This window comes from Lepidochelys kempii, chromosome 15 (genome assembly GCF_965140285.1).
Source record: "Lepidochelys kempii isolate rLepKem1 chromosome 15, rLepKem1.hap1, whole genome shotgun sequence".
Lineage (NCBI taxonomy): Eukaryota > Metazoa > Chordata > Testudines > Cheloniidae > Lepidochelys > Lepidochelys kempii.
Window position 1 is genome coordinate 2962030 of NC_136394.1, and position 22547 is coordinate 2984576.

At 48.7% G+C, this 22547-nt stretch overlaps 1 protein-coding gene across 1 annotated transcript; it reads right to left on the reverse strand.

Moving 5' to 3' along the window:
* Positions 1 to 6955: 6955 nt before the first annotated feature.
* On the reverse strand, positions 6956 to 18331 carry LOC140898675 (fish-egg lectin). Its single transcript, XM_073312844.2, has 4 exons — positions 18249 to 18331; positions 14384 to 14611; positions 12658 to 12997; positions 6956 to 8404 (listed from the first exon to the last, which is right to left on the reverse strand). The coding sequence occupies exons 1-4, from the start codon at positions 18298 to 18300 to the stop codon at positions 8260 to 8262; spliced, it is 765 nt and encodes a 254-aa protein (XP_073168945.1). The 5' UTR covers positions 18301 to 18331; the 3' UTR covers positions 6956 to 8259.
* Between the last annotated feature and the right edge of the window lie 4216 nt (positions 18332 to 22547).

The window sequence follows — 22547 nt, forward strand, 5'->3', positions numbered from 1 at the left end:
CTGGCCATGCCCATTAGGCCTGGACCACAATTGGCGGTTACACAGGTCAATAACCACATGCTTTAAACAGGGTACCCCTATGATATTGAGCTGAATATTAGGGCCAAGAACCCAGGGAGCAGAATCAAATGTCTCTCCCTCAGAAGGCCAGAATATTCCGTCCTGTTCTATTCCCCAATTTTGGCCTCCCATAGCGCCCCCAAATGATATTTGCCGGCAACAGTTCCGGGAAGGGCCGTGTGCCAGATTTAAGCTTGATCCAGAATCCAAAAGATATGTCCCTTCAGGCCCGCCATTCATTCGCCCCCTGATTACCGAGTGACCGAACTGATCCACGGAGAAAGACCAGCTCCGTGGACCAGCCTGAGGGCTCCCCTAGTCAATGGGCGCCACAGCAGGGGCCTGCATATGCCCACATTTATAGCAAGTTTTCCTTTGAGCAAAATTATTGGCTTGGCATTCAGGGCAGGACTAGTCCCCTTTATTTGCTGTGGGGCTGGCCTTAGAGCCCGAGGAAGTTAGAGGACATGGCTGGGACCTTTGGGGCTTTGGCCCACGCTCCCTGAGGAGGGCATCAAGGCACTCCTCCAAGCATCGGATCTGGGCAGAGGTATCCCTAACAGTGGGTCGATTGTGAGATACAGGGGTGTCCCGGGCCATATTCTGCTGCGAATACATGGAGGCCTTTTCCATTAATACAGGCAGGTTGTTAGCCTGGAAGTGTTTGTCTGTAACTTCAGCTAATCGTGGAGCAGGCGACTCAGGCATTGAAGCCAAACATCGAGAAGGGATGTTCCCCGACCGTCCCCAGTGGGTAATAGCCAATAATTTCCTAGGTCACCAAATATACAAACCCAGACCTGGATGTGGGAAACAGCTAATTTAACCAAGCCCGCTGTTTGGGAGTATACTCCGAAGAGAGTCTGGGCTGTGTCCAGGACAATTGTTTGCAAATCCTTGTCCTGGAGGCCTATAGCTGCTGCCAAGGGACCCAAAAGTGTTTCCCAGGCTAAAGCCAAATCATTCCTGGTATACTGGTTTAGCCGGCTTTCTACCCGCTCCAACCATTGCACGAACAAATTCCAGTCTCAGGGTGGGGAATGGGGGGCAACTCCCTGTACAAGCTTTCTCTGTCCCCTTCTGACAAGAAGAAAAGGAGTACTTGTGGCACCTTAGAGACTAACCAATTTATTTGAGCATGAGCTTTCGTGAGCTACAGCTCACTTCATCGGATGCATATCGTGGAAACTGCAGCAGACTTTATTTATACACAGAGAATATGAAAAAATACCTCCTCCCACCCCACTGTCCTGCTGGTAATAGCTTATCTAAAGTGATCATCAGGTGGGCCATTTCCAGCACAAATCCAAGTTTTCTCACCCTCCACCCCCCCACACAGATTCACTCTCCTGCTGGTGATAGCCCATCCAAAGTGACAACTCTTTACACAATGTGCATGATAATAAAGTTGGGCCATTTCCTGCACAAATCCAGGTTCTCTCACCCCCTCACCCCCCTCCCAAAAACCACACACACAAACTCACTCTCCTGCTGGTAATAGCTCATCCAAAGTGGCCATTCTCCCTACAGGTTTCAGAGTAACAGCCGTGTTAGTCTGTATTCGCAAAAAGAAAAGGAGTACTTGTGGCACCTTAGAGACTAACCAATTTATTAGAGCATAAGCTTTCGTGAGCTACAGCTCACTTCATCAGATGCATATCGTGGAAACTGCAGCAGACTTTATATATACACAGAGAATATGAACCAATACCTCCTCCCACCCCACTGTCCTGCTGGTAATAGCTTATCTAAAGTGATCATCAGGTGGGCCATTTCCAGCACAAATCCAGGTTAGCAGGAGAGTGAGTTTGTGTGTGTATGGGGGTTGGGGGGATGTGAGAAAACCTGGATTTGTGCAGGAAATAGCCCAACTTGATTGTCATGCACATTGTGTAAAGAGTTGTCACTTTGGATGGGCTATCACCAGCAGGAGAGTGAATTTGTGTGGGGGGGTGGAGGGTGAGAAAACCTGGATTTGTGCTGGAAATGGCCCACCTGATGATCACTTTAGATAAGCTATTACCAGCAGGACAGTGGGGTGGGAGGAGGTATTGGTTCATATTCTCTGTGTATATATAAAGTCTGCTGCAGTTTCCACGATATGCATCTGATGAAGTGAGCTGTAGCTCACGAAAGCTTATGCTCTAATAAATTGGTTAGTCTCTAAGGTGCCACAAGTACTCTCATTCTCCCTACAATGTGCATAATTAAGGTGGGCCATTCTGACAAGGTGTCACGGAGTCCCTGGGCGATGCTCTGGAACTGCTCCCCATGAAGCCAGTCAGGACTCTGGGGAAATCTCCTTTCTGTGAGCAGCCTGTCTGCAGGACACACAGCTCACACAGCTTCCACCTTCCTGGTCTGACCTCAGAGCATTCAGCATCCTCTGCCCCTCTGTGCGCTTCCCACAGCGAGTCTGCCCAGGCGGGGTCTTGGGGAAGCCAGAGGGTCCTGCACCCCAACTCTGCAGTCAGATGTGACTCTCAGCCAGCCAGTAAAACAGAGGTTTATTAGACGACAGGAACATGGTCTAAACCAGAGCTTGTAGGTGCAGAGAACTGGACCCCTCAGCTGGGTCCATTCTGGGGGGCAGTGAGCCAGACAACCCCGTCTGCACTTCACTCCATGTCCCAGCCAGCCCCAAACTGACTCTCCCTCCAGCCCCTTCTCCTCTGGGCTTTCCCCTTTCCAGGGCCAGGAGGTCACCGGATTCCTTTGTTCTCCAACCCTTTAGCTCTCACCTTGCAGGGGGGAAGAGCCCAGGCCATCAGTTGCCAGGAAACAGGGTGTCGGCCATTGTCTGTGTCCAGACCCCTGCACACACCTGCCCTCTAGGGCTCTGCAATGATCATACACCCTTACCCCACCCCCTAGATACTTAAGAACGGCATAGGGGAAACTGAGGCACCCCCACACTATTCAGAGAAAACATTAAGAACAGTCCCACTTCGTCACACATGGCTGTGATGTAACCTCTTGCCGGATAGTGGGACCATCAGCACTCTCCTCTGCATTCGGAGCCGGGGGCGGCACATTAATACCGGACCGGCGCAGGAGCTCTGCTGCCTCATTTGTTGCAGCCTGATTCTCCTGTTCCAGCCTGACCACAGTTCATGTCATGACGGGGTTGATGGGTTTTATTGGGGAATGGGGGGTCTTTTCATAAGCAGGAGGGGCAGAGCGTGCAGAAGGGGCTAAGGATGGGTAAATGGGGCCTGGGGAGCAAGAACTCTGCTTTAAGGCATCTACTTGACACCTGGAGGCCAGGTTCTCTGACAATCGTCCATGCAGTTTTCAGCCATTCTGACTGCCAGCACACTGTGATGACTTACTGTGCGCCATTCCTCAGCAATTTGCTGCAGAATTTTCACTTTACTTTTAAGGCTTCTAACCTCTTCCCATAAACCTGACAGACCCTCACAGAGAGCCTGCAACAAAACAGATTGTTTCTTGTCCCGGGAGCACCTGGCCGCCCTGGCAGCTTCCACCCCCCCAGGCTGGGTGGCCAATCCTGACGTATTTCAGAGTAACAGCCGTGTTAGTCTGTATTCGCAAAAAGAAAAGGAGTACTTGTGGCACCTTAGAGACTAACCAATTTATTAGAGCATAAGCTTTCGTGAGCTACAGCCTGACGTGGTGATCAGGCACGAGTCTCACCTGGGATCCTGTGTGTGATGCCAGATGTTAGAAGAAGAAGGAGCAAGTTGACCCAGAGGAGGATTTGAGTAGGGGCTTCTTTATTGCGGTACTTGTTCTCCTCAGCCCAATTGTTGAGTAAGCACTGGATTTGTTACACCACACTCTTTTTATCTGCATTAGTATGTAAAGACCTACATCCATTACAAGACCCCAAACCCCTTATTAAGTAATAAAAACACCCATACAATTAGTATACCCACCCCTATCTATTATTCACAGCATTACGCATGTTATACAGGCATTTTTACCTTGAAAATACATTTCTCTACAATAATTTGTTGCTACAAATTTCCCCAATCAGCGGTTCTCGGGGGAGGGAGGAAGGGGCCATGAGCAGTTCTCGGGGGAGGGAGGAAGGGGCCATAACCCGCGGCTCACTTGTGTAGCTGGAAAAGGAAGGGAGGAGGAGATAACACTCCTTTTACACAAAAGGTATTCATTAGACAACTACATTTCTCATGCAGCTACAGGGCTTATCTATTCTTACAAGCAACAGGGAAGGGAAAAAATATGGCAACTTATCTATCACACAGAGAAATACTGCCTGCTTATGCCTTTATCCCCTAATGCCATGTCAGCACATCGAGCCTTCCAGGTCTTTTCTGAACCCTAACATATCCCAACAGCACAGAGTGCCTGGCTTGGAGGGATACTGGGGCCCAGTTCTCTCTGGTACGACCAAGTGTGGTCCCAGAGTCTAGTATTTTACTGGGGCAAACAGCCAACATTAAGGGGATGGGGCTGGAAAGGTTTCCCATGCCTCTAGCAGGTGGAGTGGGAGTGGGGAGGCGGGTGGAGTGGAAAGGCCTCTAGCGAGTGGAGTGGGAAGGTCTGGAAGGTGATTTACTTGTGGGGATGCTAGAGGACATCCCAGTGGACATGTTGGTAGGGAACAGTTTTTTCCACAAGGCCAGGACTGTTGGTGTGGTAACTCACAGCAGGAAGGACTGTTGTGCAGAGTCCCCAGAGGGGGAGGAGAGTGTGTTGCCTGCCAGTGAGAGGGCTGTTCCAGCTGGTAGCTGCAGGTCTGGTGCACCTGAACCAGTGAGAGGTCCTGCTCTAGGTAGCATGGATCTCAGAGAGGAGCGCCTGGTAGGGGGCTGGAACCTTAGACTCCAGAGAAGGTGGGTGGGGGTTCCATTGGCACTGAGTGCAGGGTGGCAGCGTGCTTCCAGGTGTGGGACAGGTGGAGTCAGGCCTCTGCCGGACTGAAAGCCACAGGTCCCCAGGGCAGGAGAAATGTTGTCAGTGTCTGTGGACGTTATCCCAAGTATTAGCTGTCAGGAATTTGCAGATAAGCGAAAGACTGACCCTCCCTAGAAAGCATAAGGAAGTGTGTCCTAGAGGGAACTGCAGGAAGGGATGGAGGGAGAAGTTTTTTGAAGAGGATGAGAAACTGTATAGGGAGGCTCCTGTGGAATGGAACAGAGGTCCCAGGAACTCTATAATCAGCCAGCACCAGGGGGAATTAATGCTGGTCGCGCATGATGGTCCCTTTGCAGGTCACTTGTGGGTCACTTGGGGGTACAGAGAACTTATGACAGGCTAAGGAGGAATTTCTACTGGCCAGGAATACAGAGATTATTGCAGGTCTTGGGCGGTGTATCAGGGGAGGAAAACACCTGTAGGACCCCAGACCTGTCATACATTCCTGAGGGTGGCAATAGGCGTTGTGGGTCCAATGCCGTGCCCCACTGGGTGGGGGAACAAGTATATCTTAGTGGTGGTGGATTTTGCCACTAGATACCCAGAGGCGGCTGCTCTGTCCAATATAGAAGCTGAGACAGTGGCAAGAGCCCTGCTCACTAGATTCAGCAGTTATGTTGCAGTTGTTCAATGAGCTATGGAAGGTGTGTGTCATGAAAGAAGTAAAGACTGCCCCCTATTACCCCCAGCCCAATGGGTTGGTGGAAAGGTTCAATGGGACCCTAAAATCCATGCTGGGCTTGTATGCCAAGAAGAGAGGCCAAAGTTGGGACGAATTATTGCCATTCCTGCTGTATGCTTACAGGGAGGTACCCCAAGAGTCCATGGGCTTTTCTCCATTTAATCGTCTATATGGAAGAAAAGTGAGGGGACCCCTTGATCTCATTAAAAACACATGGGAAGGGTGCAGTGAGGTGAGGGAAGAACCAGTAACTGAGTATGTTGAAAGGTTCAGGAGGGAGTTAAAGGACGTGATGGAAGTGGTCCAAAACAACCTTCAAGACAGCCAAGCCAAACAAAAGGCGTGGTATGATAAAAAATACTTGCAAACGCACTTTTGACATGGGAGACTTGGTGATGGTACTCAATCATGTGAAAAGGTTCAAAATGCAAAACCCCTGGGAGGGGCCCTTCGAGGTGGTAGAAGTGGCAAATGAGGACACGTATCAAGTTAAAAAGCCCCTCAATGATACTGTTTCCAAACTAGTACATGTGAACTGGCTCAAAGCCTGTCACAGTAGACAGGCCGGGGTAAACATGATCTGTTGCGGTAGCTGGATCGGTCCCAGGATATCGGAGACACGGTGCTGGAGGTAATACCGTTTATTGGACCAACTCCTTATTGAGACCTATCAGTTCGCCATGGTTCATTGTTCTGATTCAGGCTAAAGGGGCGAGGTTTGGCTACAAAGCCCAGCCAGAGGCTGTGTTCTCAGTGTTGGGGTCGGACTGCACAGACTGTAGAGAGGTGGATTTTGTTTCTCACCCGCCCGTCTCTCTCTGATTGTGATGGCTAGGTGGGAGCCCTGCCCACCTGCAGAACGCCCACCTGCTCAGTCAGGCGACTCATCAGGATTCCTGACTGCACATAGGACACATGGCAAGGGAGAGGGGGACCAGTGTGAGGCAGAATGACTAGCTCACCCTTGATCACCCCTGTTTCTTCTCCCTGGTAGCGTGTTTCAGAGGTGAGGGAAGGGAGAGGAACAGATTAGCAGGGCAACATAGACTGCTCGAGTGAGCATTGTGGGGGAGCGGGGGAAGACTAGCTGAGTGGGAGGGTCGGCAGCCCAGTGAAGATAATGATGTCGCACACACTGGACTAGTTTGTTGTAGAGCTCAGACTGTTTCTCTTTCCACAAAACACACTTGGTTTCTGGGCTGCTGAATCCCTAGCACCACAGCACTCCCCCAAACTTCAGTTGTGTCGAGTCCAGTGAGCACAAAATGACAAGGAGAGCGCCCGAGATGCTGCAAGACTTTATTGGCACAAGAGTGAGCAAGACGGAAACTTCAAACCTTTACCAGCCCTTTCCTGCTCAGCCTAGAGAGAGCAGCTCTGGCTCCGCAGCCATCCTGTTGGATACATGAGGCCTCTATTCTTTCTTAATCTGGTGATGCAGAGATTTGGGATTTATCACAATGGAAATGTAGGAGGAGAGGGGTGGATATGCAGAGCTTCTGGCACAGAAATAAGGACAGCGTGTGTGTAATAACTTGGCCCTTGTTCCTTATTATGAACTGATCATGCCAGGACCTTCTGAAGTGGAGAGACTGAAATCAGGCTAACTGAGGGAGAACCTTGTAACACAGGTAGTTGGTGATGGTGAATTTTGCAGAAAGGCAGAGAAAAATTACCTAGTTGGGGTTACTTAAATTTTCTTTTTCTTTCTGGTTCTCTTGGAAATTCTTCCTAAGCCCAGCTCAGTTTTGTGTGTTGCTAATACAATGGGCTCCATTAGAGTCATAAATATAAAGTCCAGAAGGGGGCAATTATGACCATCTAATCTGATTTCCTACATAACACAGGCCACAGATGTCATGCAGTGACTTTTGCATCACACCTAATAGCATGCAGTTGATACAAAGTATATCAGAGCATTTACAAAGACATCCAGTCTTGATTGAAAGACTCCCAAGTGATGGAGAATTTACCACATCCTTTGTTTCAGAGTAGCAGCCGTGTTAGTCTGTATTCGCAAAAAGAAAAGGAGGACTTGGGGCACCTTAGAGACTAACACATTTATTTGAGCATAAGCTTTTGTGAGCTACGGCTCACTTCATCAGATGCATTCTAAGGTGCCACTAGTACTCCTTTTCTTTTTGCACATCCTTTGTGGATCTGTTCGTATGGTTTACTTCCCTCATAGCTGAAAACACTGCCCTTTGTTTTCAGTTGGACCTTGCTTGTGTTCAGTTTCCAGCCACTGAATTTTATCGGAGTAGAAGTATGTGCGTCTGGGGGTGGGGACAGCAGAGGCAGAGAAGGAGCAGGTAATGACGAACCTTCTTGGCTCTATTTTGTGGGACTCGATTTTACCCTTGGAACAAAAGCTTCAGACCACTGGATGGAGATGGTATGTAGAAAACCTGGACAAGGGAGTGGAGCAGTGCTTAGTTTGTAATGAAAGAGGTGCTGGGGCTGAAGCAATTTGTTATTTTCATCACTGACACGACAAACCCAGAGGGGCCGGGGCTCAGCCCAGGCTGGTACAAATTAAGCACTGTGCGGGAGAGAGAAAGTTTAAATGGACACTGTTAATCACTGTGAGGCTGAGATAGAGGGAGTCTCATTTAGAGCCGGCATTTCATAATCTTCTCCTGGTCATTGGTAAGCCACAGCAGGCCCAGGTCATAGGACACATGTTTGCATTTGCAGAGGAAACTGGCCACCTGGGTCCAGGTGGTGCCGATGGGGTTGCTTTTAGTGATTCCATCCCTGAAAGGAAGGTTACAGTGGTGTTAATACAGGTCTGCAAAGAGAAGGACTCTGCCTCTATCCCAGCCTGAGGAGAGCAGCTTCTCACTGCAGCCAGAGGGTAGCCCCAGCCATGTTTCTCCTTGCTGTCCACTCACAGCCCTGCATTGCAGCACCCATCCCCCTACATGAGTGTCTGGCTATACCCTACTAAGATGGCAGGATCAGAGCTGAGCATTGCAAGCTTCATCTCCCTGCGGTGTGGGCTGAGGGCAGAGGGGCAGGGAACATCCTCTACCGGGAAACATTCCTGCTTCCAAACTGCACAGGGCCTTTCCTCTGTCTTGGCAGGTGACATGGAATCAAAGCCAGGGACAGAGCGGTATAGAGAACACCAAGGGAATCCCACAGCGCTGCAGAGGGAAATGCCAGAGCTCCCCCCAGGAATGGCAGTTCTCTCCCCTCCCCTGCTCCCACTCCATTCCAGTCTGGGAGTATCTTCCTCCACTTGCCTGGGCCCAGCAAGGGGGACATTGAGTTCCTGTGCTTGGCTCCACAGGAACCCCTGCTGGCCAGGTAGAGCAATTGCAAACTAATCAGTAATAAGTCACCAGGACCAGATGGTATTCACTCAACAGTTCTGAAGGAACTCAAATGTGAAATTGCAGAACTAATAACTGTAGTTTGTAACCTGTCATTTAAATCAGTTTCTGTACCCGATGACGGGAGGATAGCTAATGTGAGGCCAATTTTTAAAAAGGGCTCCAGAGGTGATCCTGGCAATTACAGGTGGGTACGCCTGACTTCAGTACCAAGCAAACTGGTTGAAAACCGAGTAAAGAACAAAATTGTCAGACACATAGATGAACGTAATTTGTTGAGGAAGAGTCAGCATGGTTTTTGTAAAGGGAAATCATGCCTCCCCAATCTACTAGAACTCTTTGAGGGGGTCAAAAAGCATGTGGACAACAGGGATCCAGTGGATATAGAAAGCCTTTGACAAGGTCCGTCACCAAAGGCTCTTAAGCAAAGTAAGCTGTCATGGGATAAGAAGGAAGGTCCTCTCATGGTTTGGTAACTGGTTAAAAGATAGGAAACAAAGGGTAGGAATAAATGGTCAGTTTTCAGAATGGAGAGAGGTAAATAATGGTGTCCCCCGAGGGTCTGTACTGGGACCAGTCCTATTCAACATATTCGTAAATGATCTGGGAAAGGGGGTAAACAGTGAGGTGGCAAAATTTGCAGATGATACAAAACGTCTCAAGAGAGTTAAGTCCCAGGCAGACTGCAAAGAGCTACAAAAGGATCTCACAAAACGGGGTGACTGGGCAACAAAACGGCAGATGAAATTCAATGTTGATAAATGGAAAGTAATGCACATTGGAAAACATAATCCCAACTATACATATAAAATGATGGGGTCTAAATTAGCTTTTACTACTCAAGAAAGAGATCTTGGAGTCATTGGATAGTCATTTCTCTGAAAACATCCACTCACTTGGCTTAACTGTGAAATCTTCGGTGAGCTTAAACTCAAAAAGGAAGCTTACAAGAGGTGGAAATTTGGACAGATGACTGGGGAGGAGTGTAAAAATATTGCTAGAGCATGCAGGAGTGAAATCAGGAAGGCGAAGGCACAACTGGAGTTGCAGCTAGCAAGGGATGTGAAGAGTAACATGTGGGTTTCTACAGGTATGTTAGCAACAAGAATAAAGTCAGGGAAAGTGAGGGACCCTTACTGAATGGGGGAAGCAACATCATGACAGATGACGTGGAAAAAGCTGAAGTACTCAATGCTTTTTTTGCCTCGGTCTTCACAGAAAAGGTCAGCTCCCAGGCTGCTGAACTGGGCAACACAGTATGGGGAGGAGGTGAGCAGCCCTCAGTGGTGAAGGAACAGGTTAAGGACTATTTAGAAAAGCTGGACAAGCACAAGTCCATGGGTCCAGATCTAATGCATCCAAGGGTACTGAGGGAGTTGCCTGATGTGATTGCAGACCAATTGGCCATTATCTTTGAAAATTCATGGCGATCGGGAGAAGTCCCCGATGACTGGAAAAAGGCAAATATAGTGCCCATATTTAAAAAAGGAAAGAAAGAGAACCCAGAGAACTACAGACCGGTCAGTCTCATTTCAGCCCCTGGCAAAATCATGGAGCAGGTCCTCAAGGAATCCATTTTGAAGCACTTGGGGGAGAGGAAGGTGATCAGGAACAGTCAACATGGATTCACCAAGGGCAAGTCATGCCTGACCATCCTGATTGCCTTCTATGATGAGATAACTGGCTCTGTGGATATGGGGAAAGCAGTGGATGTGATATATCTTGACTTTAGCTAAGCTTTTGATACGGTTTCACACAGTATTCTTGCCAACAAGTTAAAAAAGTATTGGATTGGATGGATGGACTATAAAGTGGATAGAAAGCTGAATAGATTGTCGGGCTCAGTGGGTAGTGATCAATGGCTAGATGTCTAGTTGGCAGCTGGTATCGAGCGGAGTGCCCCAGGGGTCAGTCCTGGGCCCGGTTTTGTTCAACATTTTTATTAATGATCTGGATGATGGGATTAATTGCACACTCAGCAAGTTCGCAGATGACACTAAGGAGGGGGGAGAGGTAGATAAGACAGACAGTAGGGATAGGGTCCAGAGTGACCTAGACAAATTAGAGGATTGGGCCACAAGAAATCTGATGAGGTTCAACAATGACAAGCGCAGAGTCCTACACTTAGGAAGGAAGAATCCCATGCATCACTACAGTCTGGGGACCGACTGGCTAAGCAGCAGTTCTGCAGAAAAGGACCTGGGGATTACAATGGACGAGAAGCTGGATATAAGTCAGCAGTGTGCCCTCGTTGTAAAGAAGACCAACGGAGTGAAGTGATTATTCCCCTCTATTTGGCACTGGTGAGGCCACACCTGGAGTATTTCATTCGGTTTTGGTCCATCCACTACAGAAGGGATGTGGACAAATTGGAGAGAGTCCAGTGGAGGGCAACGAAAATGATTAGGGGGCTGGGGCACATGACTTATGAGGAGAGGCTGAGGGAACTGGGCTTGTTTAATCTGGAGAAGAGAAGAGTGAGGGGGGATTTGATAGCAGCCTTCAACTACCTGGAGCGGGGTTCCAAAGAGGAGGGAGCTCGGCTGGTCTCAGTGGTGGCAGATGACAGAACAAGGAGCAATGGTCTCAAGTTGCAGTGGGGGAGATCTAGGTTGGATATTAGGAAACACTATTTCACTAGGAGGGTGGTGAAGCACTGGAATGAGTTACCTAGGGAGGTGGTGGAATCTCCGTCCTTAGAGGTTTTTAAGGCCGGGCTTGACAAAGCCTTGGCTGGGATGATTTAGTTGGTGTTGGTCCTGCTTTGAGCAGGGGCTTGGACTAGATGATCTGCTGAGGTCTCTTCCAACCGTATTCTATTATTCTCAGTGTTATTTACTTCTCCTTATAACACAAAGAGTAGGCGTCACCAAATGAAATGAATAGGCACTAGGTTTAAAACAAACAAAAGGAAGTATTTCTTCACACAACGCACAGTCAACCTGTGGAACTCCTTGCCAGAGGATGCTGTGAAGGCCAAGACTATAACTGGGTTAAAAAGAGAACTAGATAAATTCATGGAGGATAGGTCCATCAATGGCTATTAGCCAGAATAAGCAGAAATGGTGTTCCTATCCTCTGTTTGCCAGAAGTTGGGAAAGGGTAGCAGGGGGGTGGATCATTTGATGATTCCCTGTTCTGTTCATTCCCTCTGGGGCACCTGGCATTGGCCACTGTACAAAGACAGGACACTGGGCTGGATGGACCTTTGGTCTGACCCAATATAACCGTTCTTATGTTCTTAACCCTGGGCTGGAGGATGTTCCATCACTCTGTGGGGGTGGCACACGCGCAGTCTGGGTGCGCAGAGGCACTGTGAGGGGCATGAGCAGGACTCCCTGTGCTACTTACAATATGCAGAGCTCAGGCTTCCAAGAGCCCCCAAGATAGCAGAACCTCTGCAGTGTGCCTCACAGCCCTTTTTGGTTCCCTGCTGGTTAGCATTGGAGTCCTCTCAATTAGGCAAGAGTGGGTGCCTCATTGTGAGGTCATTGGGATGCTGGAGAGCCCTGGAATCAGCTCATTAGGAAATTGGCCAACATCAGGCACCAGAGTGGCTTGCTCCGCAGCATCAGGCAACATCCTGTTCTCTCTACGCTCTTAGTGACGGGTATGAATGGCCCTGATCACTCATGGGAGAAATCCTCCCTCCTGTCTTCACCTTTACGGTACCTGCGATATATTTGTCCTGCACTGTTCACGCCATAGACAGAGCCTTCGGTCCCGACCTCAATCATGGACAGCTTGCCGGGAATGTTCTGCCACCTGGATCCTGCACAAGAGTCCGGGGTGACAGCAAACCGGAAGTAGATATCATCAGCTGAGTTAACACCCCAGCAGCCCCACAAGCCACAGCTGTAATACTTCAGACTTCCTGCAATATTGACCCAGGGCAAGGTGGAGGCATTGTTCACAGAGACGGCTGCTGGACGAGACAGACAGTAGATGCCACCATTCATGCTGACACCAGCGACGAACATGTCTCCACCCGCGTCAATTTGCTTGAGCAGCCCTAAAAACAAACAAGAGTAAAACAATGTTCAGAGGAATGAGCAGGGCTGGAGCAGCATGGAGAAAATAAGGACGTAAACCACCTATTGAGAACTCAGCAAGAAATATAACTAGAGACCAGGGGTGAGAGGAGAAAGAGAAATCAGTCAGAGAACTGCGGTCTAGTGTTTGGAACAGTGGCCTGAGAATCAGAATTCCTGGGTTTGGTTGCCAGTCCTCTCCCAACTTGCTTAATGGCCCTTGGAAAGTCACTTAGGGCAAAAAGGGCCTGATTTTAAGAGGTACTGAGCACCGAGAGCTCCCATTGACACCAGTGGAAGTCATCACTGCTTAGCACCGCTGGAAATCAGGACGTCTTAGTCAGGTGCTAACATTTGTGCACTCCGGTTTGGAAACATGGATGTTACTTTCTCAGTGTCCGGAATATGGGGCCAGTAAATGTTCCCGCCTCACAGGGGACTTGTGAGTGTCGGGGCGTGTGTACACACTCTATGCAAATTTCCCTAATTTAATTCAACTGCTGTGGGGACATTTAGTTTGCTTTAAGAGGATCTGATTAGGCCTTGTCTACACAAGAAAGTTGCACTGCTTTAACCAGTGGTGTGAATTTAAACTGATTTATGAAGCCAGTGTAAACCCCTGTAGTACAATGCCCCTAAGATTTCAGGATTGTCACCTATCAGTGTGTCACTCTGAAGCATAGAACGTCTAGACTCCACAGAGTACGTGGTCCAACTGCCACACCTGTGTGATAGCCTGGGCCTTCATCTACTAGCACCGGTCTGCAGGTGCTTATACCCAGAGGATATGCTGGTAAAAGGCACCTTTATACTGATATAACCCCAAGTGTAGAAAGTTATATGGATGTAGCTATTTTGGTAGAAAAATCACACTCCTAGGCAACATGGTCAAACTGTGTACAAATCATGTGTAGACAGGCCTGTGTGAACATTCTGATTTCAGTTTAAGGACTGGACTATGCGTGTTTTTGTACTGCTTTTTATCAGTCTGGAAACACATAGAATGAAATCAATGCCACCCCACAGTGAAGACACAACGAGACCAGTAACAAGGTGCTCGTATCAGCATAGCTTATTTCACTACATTTCCCCAAATAATCTATACGGACATAAGCACCTTCCTACCTGTGCAACGGCATCCACACTCGGGGGTTGCACCAATTCAACTAGATCAGCTTCCCTATAGAGTTGATGGTACAAAACCAGTACCAATGTAACTATATAGGCAAGCTGTAGTCAGATCCGAAGAGTGGCCTATCTGGCGGGAATTGTGTCAACAGCCTGGGGTAGGAGTTTGGCACTGGGCACAGGATCCTAACAGAGGCTCTTTTTGTCGTCCACACGACAAAGCAAAGCTCATACGTTACCTGTGACCTTTTGCCAGCTTCCTCCCACCAGCTTGTAGATGTTGTTGTTGTTGTTCACACCCCAGACTCCAGCCGGACCAACCGTGACGTGTTTCAAGGAGCCCGGCAGCTGGACCCAGCTGTCTCCATACAGAGTGTAAACATTGCCTGCGGTGTTCACTCCAAACACCTGCCCATTACTGGCATCAATCTGCTTTAATGACCCCGGCATCTCCATGCAGTCCAGAGCTGAAAAGCATACGGAGAATGTTCATGCACGTGGACTTGTTAGCAAGCAGGAGAAATAGTCACAAAAGAGAGAGAGCTTGGGGTCTGGGTGGCTGTGGATATAGAGACCTTTGCTTACATGTCCCTCACTGGTCTGAATCCAGAATAGGAGGGTGGTGGCCCAGTGTTCTTACCACCTAATATGTGCTTGGAGGCCCGTGTGAAATGATTTTGGGGGTCCCATTCTAGTTCCCAAAGTATTAGAATAGCAGCGGGTGCTAATTGGCTCTGTGTTGCCCCCCACAACAGAAAGGCCAAGGGTTATCTCAACCACAGAGACGGAGCTCCAGTCTCACCTGTCTCAGGTGGTCTCTCCTGGTCAGAGCTGACCCGCATTATGGGGGAAGCTTCCCCTGCCCCTGCCCACACAGCACTGGGGATTAACAGAGGGCTTATGGCTCCAGAGCTGGGGATCTTTCACCAGAGCTGATGTCACATAAACAAATGCTCAGGCTTCCAGATGGAAAAGGCCCTCTTGCTTCTGTTGGGATTTCTATTCAGTTCCTATAGGATACATCCCCGAGGGAGAACAATCCAAAGAGCTACCCAGGAAGTTGTGTAGGTCAGTTATGGGGTCACAAGAGCAGATATCCGTTCTGGGAGCATTTTCCATAACACCTTGTTTGGAAGTGAGGGGGGCTCTTCCATTCTGCTCCATATGGAAACCTCCTGTGTTGCTCAGGAAGGTCTCAAACTGTACCCAAGAAGAAGCTGCCTGCAGTTTAAACATTCACAGCAGCTGCAGGCAGACCCAGTTTCACATATTCATCGATTCCAAGGCCAGAAGGAACCATTGTGATCATCTAGTCTCATCTCCTGTATCATACAGGCCAGAGAACTGCCCCAAAATAATCCCTAGAGCAGAGCTTTTAGAATAATATCCAATCTTGATTTTAAAATGGTCAGTGACGGAAAATCCACCACGCCCCCAGGGGAAATAGTTCCAAAGAATAATTACCATCCCTGTTAATTCTCCTAGATTGGAGAGTCCATTATCCAATATTTGTTCCCCATGTAGGTACTAATCAAGTCACCTCTTAAACTTCTTTCGGTGAGCTAAATAGACTGCCAGTGCCTGTGAGCCGGTGCGGGGGATCCAGGCCCTGCGAGCCGGTGCGGGGGATCCAGGCCCTGCGAGCCGGTGCGGGGGATGCTGCCTCGGCAGGGTGGGAGGGAGTCTCAGAGCTGGGCTACTCAGTGTGCGCTTTTTGCCCCACAGGGAAGGAGCCCATTTCTGTGGGGGGTCCCTGGTGAAGGAGCCATGGGTCATCAGCACGCACCGGTGCTTCTCCGGCTGGTGGTGGCTGAGAGCTAGCACCAGCCACTTGGAGGGGCACTGGGGCAGGGGGGGACAATGGTGCCTTGTCTAAGGACGGCTCTGGATCTGCTGGATTCTGATTGGCTTACCGAGCAGCTAGCTGGTGCCTTTCAGCCAATCAGGGCCAGCGCTAGGATCATCACCGTCCCGCTCCTTCTCACAGCCCCGGGGCAGCAAGGCTGGGGTCAGCGAGGGGCCAGGGAGCAGGCTTGGGCCTGCCTGCATGTGGCGGGGGTGCTGCAGTGCCCACAGGACCCTGGCAGCTGGTGGTGTCTGGGCAGCAGGAAAGAGGAGCCCGTGGCTTTGTCCCCCTTCACCCCCGACCTCTCCACCTGCAGGCTGGGCAGCACCATCCTCTGTCCCCATGGGCCCGGCCTCCTGCCCCACCCTGTGTGTCAGGGCTTCTGTCAGCCCCAGCGCGTGAGATCTTTGGGCAGGGGGAGCCCAACGGGCTCATGCTCTGGGGCACTGTCTGCAGTTCTGGTCTCCCATGTTTAAGAAAGATTAATTCAACTGAGAACAGGTGCAGAGAAGGGCTACTAGGTTGATCGAAGGAATGGAGAACCTACCTTATGAGAGGAGACTCAAAGAGCTTGGTTTGTTTAGTCTAACCAAAAGAAGGCTATATGATTGCTCTCTATAAATACATCAGAGAGATAAACCAGGAGGGAGAGGAGTTATTTAAGTTAAGTGCCAATGTGGGCCCTGGAACAATTGGATACAAACTGGCCATCAACAAGTTTAGGCTTGAAATTAGGTGAACATTTCTGACCATGAGAGGAGTGAAGTTCTGGAGCAGCCTCCCAAGAGCAACAATGGGGTCAAAAATCAAAACTGGCTTCAAGACTGAGCTTGACAAGTTTATGGAGGGGATGGTATGACAGGACTGCCTACGATGGTGTATGGCCCATCGGCGACTGCCTGTAGCAAAAATCCCCAATGGCTGCAGACGGGACACTAGTTGGGGAGGGCTCTGAGTTACTACAGAGAATTCTCTCCCAGGTATCTTCCTGGTGGATCTTGCCCACATGCTCAGGGTCTAACTGATCACCATATTAGTGGTCAGGAAGGAATTTTCCCTCAGCTCAGACTGGCTGAGACCCTGGTGGTTTTTCACTTCCTCTGCAGCATGGGGCATTCCTCACGTGCATGTTTAAACTAATGTAAATGGTGAATTCTCTGTAAATTGAAGTCTTTAAACCATAATTTGAGGACTTCAGGAACTCAGCCAGAGCTCAGGGGTGGGTGGGTGAGGTTCTGTGTCCTGCAATGAGCAGGAGGTCAGACTAGATGATCACGATGGTCCCTTGTGACTTCAGTAAGCGTATCTGAGTAAGAATAGACATTACAATTTTAAACCCAACCAGTGTCCCATAAGTGACTTGCCACAAGATGTCAGAACAGGTTAGTATTAGAGCTGAGTGGGTCTAATATTTATTTAATTTTCTTTCTAGATATAGGAATTAGATCAAGTGCTCCTGTCAGAGATTTCTAAGTTATTATCTGCAAAAAAAAATTAGAGTTGTCAGTTGCCTAAGTAGCCCCGGGAATCATGGTTAAAGTCCACAAAAATTGTGCATTACTTTGCATTTATCAACATATAGAAGTCAAACTACACCTATGGACTGAGCCTGGGGGCAGGGCTGGGAAGCCGAGACCAAGCAGGTGGGAGCAGGTAGCGTGGCTCAGTCAGGGCACAGAGAGCTCCTGCAGAATGGACGGGCAACAGACAACTCAGTGAGACCCTTTAAAAAACCAAATGATCAGGGTTTATGTTACTGTCATTGGTGCAGACTGCAGGGGCCAGAATGTGCGAAGGGCAGGCCATGCGCAGAGGAAAATCTGGTCCCCAACCCATGAGCATCTGTCATACAGTCATAGAATATCAGGGTTGGAAGGGACCTCAGGAGGTCATCTAGTCCAACCCCCTGCTCAAAGCAGGACCAATCCCCAAACTCCCCAATCAGCCCCTTCAAGAATTGAACTCATAATGCTGGGTTTAGCAGGCCAATGCTCAAACCACTGAGCTATCCCTCCCCCCGAAAAATGATTGGCAGAAGCCACTTGGTTAAAGAAATCTGATGCTCCAGAGGAGGTCTGAACTCACAACCTCATCATCACTGCTCTATAAATATTGTGTGTTAACTCACTGGACCACAGAATTGGCTGAAAACAATTCCTGCAAATGTGGCAGTGAATCCACACTCAGTCCTGCGCTGGGGCTGACAGACCCACACAGCTGTCTGCAAACACTTTCCACGAATCACTGTTCCTACGTACCTGAGCTCCCTGCAAGCAGGGGCAGGAGCAGCAGGAACCCCAAGAGCATCATCTTCTCAGCACGCCTATATGAGCTCTCCCAGTGGCTGCGGTGGGGCAGTCCAGGGGCTTTTATAGCTCAAGCGCAGCTGCAGACTGAGCAACCTTCCCTCCCCGGGGGTCTCCCCGACATCCTCAATAAGGAAATAGGGAAATTTTTACTTGGCAACACTACACCCTGGAGCAAAGGCTGTTGATCAACTTTATGGGTTTCCTCATAGCAGCTCTGACACTTGATCCCTTGCATGCCAGCCAGCCCGGCAGGTATTGTGTTTTCTAGGTGAGCACTTGGCTGGCCTCCAGGTAATGGAGGGGTTTAAGGATTAAGTGTTTCCCCCTACCACACCCATTCGGATTGCTGTGGTTAACATATGGAAGGCAACCTTCTCCCAGTGACCTTGCAAATGTTTGTCTTAGGGGGTAAATACACAGGGTGGACTCAGAAATCACCAGGAGACTAGATCTCCGCACACAAGGTACAGTCAGGGAATCAGCCTCCACTTCTCTCTGGGTTTTTTAGCTCCTCGGGTAAGTGGCATATGAACTGGCCCCAGGGTTTTTTCACCCCTGTATGAGCTGTGATCCAGGGAAGGATCACAGGGAAGGAGCTGTTATGTAAGCAGTGTCAGGATGAGCTCCACCCTGACATCTGGTGGTGAGGTGTGGCAAGTTGTGGAAAAGAACTTCAGGGGCTGATCTCATTTGCATAGGCACACCCACCACGCCTAGAATGAGACCATAGCTGCCCAAATGGTCACTTTGGCTGCTGTGGGATCCCCAGTGTCTCTGTTATTGGGGCAGGAAGAATAAATTGTTATTACCCTGATTATGGGAACTGTGCTTGGAACTGTATGTGGCCTTTTGTTATGATGGAGGGATTCACCATCAACTAAGTAGCACTCGCTAGGCAAGGGTCATGGGTTCCAAAACTGTGTGAATGGAGAGAGGCTGGGGACAAGTATTAATACTTGGTGGCATGGGTCCCTTGGTGAGGGCCTTACATGCTGATTGCACTTCCTCCTCTCTCCACTGTGGAATATCAGAGCTAATTTTGATTTCATTAGAAGTCTAGTTATAGGCTGCTGAGCTCACTTTGGGCTGACAGTGCACCAGCACTGGGGCTCCCCTACTATAAGCTGAATTCACCTACGAGCTGAAATCACTGAGTGTCGTGTTAAGTAGTGGGGGAGCCTGAAGATATACTGTGGAGCAGTTTGTGGGACGGCTGGTGAAGCAGTTCGACACGGAGCAGTGTGTGGATGGCAGGAGCTGCTTGTGGGCCGTGGAGCTGAGTGAAGGAGTTCGTGGGGCGGCTGGCGGAGCGGAGCGCAGCTGAGCGAAGGAGTTCGTGGGGTGGCTGGTGGAGCGGAGTGCAGCTGAGCGAAGGAGTTTTGTGGGGCAGCTGGCGGAGCGGAGCGCCGCTATGGAGCTATGGGGCGGTCAGCTTCAGATCACGTAAGGTGCCTCTTACCCCCGTCCCATTTCCAACCAGGTTGGGAGGTAAAGCTCCGCCGATAAACTTTCGAACTCTGGGGCTGCCCTGACCAGGGACAGAGACTTTTGGGGCTTGGGACTTTGGGTGATTTGGGGTTGCTGGACTCAAGAACCAAAGGGAAAAGGGCATGCCCCAATTTGCCTGGGGTGGGGTTGTTTTTGCTCATGGGTTGTGTTATGAATCCTGTTGGTGGTGTTTCCCCAACATAATGCCACATGGTTTCTCTCTGTTATTAAAAGACTTTTGCTACACTCAGACTCTGTGCTTGCGAGAGGGGAAGTATTGCCTCTTGGAGGCGACCAGCGCCCAGGTCACTGGGTGGGGGCTCGAGCCGGTTTGCATTGTGTTATTGGAATGGAACCCCTAGATATTGAACCCGGCCCTTGTTGCTGCCAACTCTGACGGGCAGAAGGGTTACAGTTATAGAGCCTCAATGTCTCAGAGCCTCAATGGCCTGCCCCACCACCAGGCATTCCTCAGTCACTGCATCGGTTCATGCCAAAGGCAGCTGCTTTCTGCTCAGGTATAAATGGGGGCTCCCTGACCTCTAACTCTTGCAAGAGCCCAGCCCCCTTTCTCTGTTCCGAGGCATCCATCTACAGGAAAAACCCTTTATTTATGTCTGGGCTAAATGGTGCTGGGGTGCTACAGAGGATCTGCCTTATCTCCCCAATGAGTCCAAAAAGACAGGAAACAAAGGGTAGGAATAAGTGGCCCATTTTCAGAATGGAGAGAAGTAAATAGAGGTGTCCCCGGAGGGGCTCGGATTGGTCTGGGACCAGCGCTCTTCAACATATTGATAAATGATCTACAAAAAGTGGTAATAAGGAGGTGGCAAAGTTTGCAGATGATACGAAATTACTCAAGATAGTTAAGTCCAAGACAGACTGCGAAGAGTTACAAAGGGACCTCACAAAATTGAGTGACTTGGCAACAAAATGGCAGATGAAATTCAGTGTTAAATGCGAAGTAATGCACATGACAAAATATAATCCCCACTATACATACCAAATGATGGTGCCTAAAATAGCTGTTACCCATCAAGAAAGAGATCTTGGAGTCATTTGCAGTACTCCGGAAGCACTATGAATGAATTTCTGTTCATAGAAATCAACAGTTTATTTGCTGAGAGATTTGATTCAGTTCCTAACAGCCAGAAGTTTTCTGTTGAAAAAGGATCCACTGACTTTGCTTTAGAAAGACTCAGCGTGGATAGTCTAGAGAAGGTGTCAGATGGAGTAAAAATTGTTAGAAAGGTTGAACAGCCTTCTAACCAAGAGGCTGTGCTAGGCCAGCCTTCTGGGGACGCTATGTTGTTGGAACATGAATGTCTCCATGCTGATTCTTTAAGTAAGCAGTCTGTGACTCAGGTACTGAGGAAAGATTTGGTTGCTGTTTTTTAAGAGCAGAACAGTCTTATCACTGAACCCTCAAGGATGCAGGGGATGGCAGGCAACTCTCATCTCTAGACACTTTGGATATGTCTTGTAGTCTCTTAGTGGACTAGACATCTGATTCTGTGTGGAAGCAGACGTTAGTAATGGAAGGATAAAAGAACCTTGAGTCTAACTTGCTAGTGAAAATGGATGGTATCTCTTTAAGACAGAGTCCAGCCTTGGAATTGGTAACTGAAGGATATAAATTCACTCCGTGTAGAGGTCAAGCACAGGAGTTTATTACTTACAGCGCTAACGGAGTGTCACCTTGCTTATTAGGCTCAGAGACACTGTCAATCGATTACAATGGAATATGTGGATTTTCCATGGGCAGGCTGACGGGGTAGGCAGTCCCACACCCCCGGATAGGTCCAGCAGCAAGACGTGATAGCACAGTAGCCAATGGTCAAAGGTTACATAATGTCTCCGCCCATGGTCTCAAGTTAATAAATTAACATCTAACATTGAATTAGTACTTTAATAAATGTATTAGTATAAAATACATGTTGAATTCTGATTTGGGGTCCATAGGAATGAAGAAGCTCCTTTGATTGTTCAACAGGTACATTCCTAGGGTTTAAAGCAAAGAAACAGTAAAAGTATATGGCAATAAAGATTGCTTTTTAAGTTGCTTATTTGTGTTTTAAGGCAGGCATTGGTTCCTGGGAAAGGGAGGTGGGAGGAGGCCATATTTTATATTGACATGTTCCAACCTTCATAAACTCAAGGTTGGATGTGTGGGAAGAACATCTCCCTACAGAAGAAACTAACACAACAGAAACAGGGCTTCTTTGTTCTATTTGCAACTTTGAATAAGACACAATTATTGCCCTAAACATCTGGAGTTTTACTGATCGGGCATATTTTAGCAAAAGCAAGGTTATCTTTTGGTTATTCTTCTTTCTCTTAGCTAATCACTATTTGCTAGGCCTCTGACCTCTTGGCCAAACTCTGGCCTTTGGGCCCGTACACAAATCCATATACCAGGTTATTACATCAGCAATGGATTTTAATCCTTCAGTAACAGTTAAGAATCTGAGAACTATAAACAAGCTAGTGTCTGTGTTGATGCAAAGTACCTGACTGACTAGGGGAGAGAAAGACTTGCCCAGCAGGGAAGACATACCTAACCAGCCAATGGATTCTGTTACACAAGAGAGCTCAGATTTTGACCTTACAGGACAGGGAGAAAGGAAAAAATGTTGTCCTACAAATGGAAGCCACAGGTTGAAATGCCAAAACCCCGAGGGTATTGAGCCGAAGACGTGGCATGACAAAAATGCTTGTAAATGTACACTTGTAATGGATTTGATGTTAATGCGAATGTTA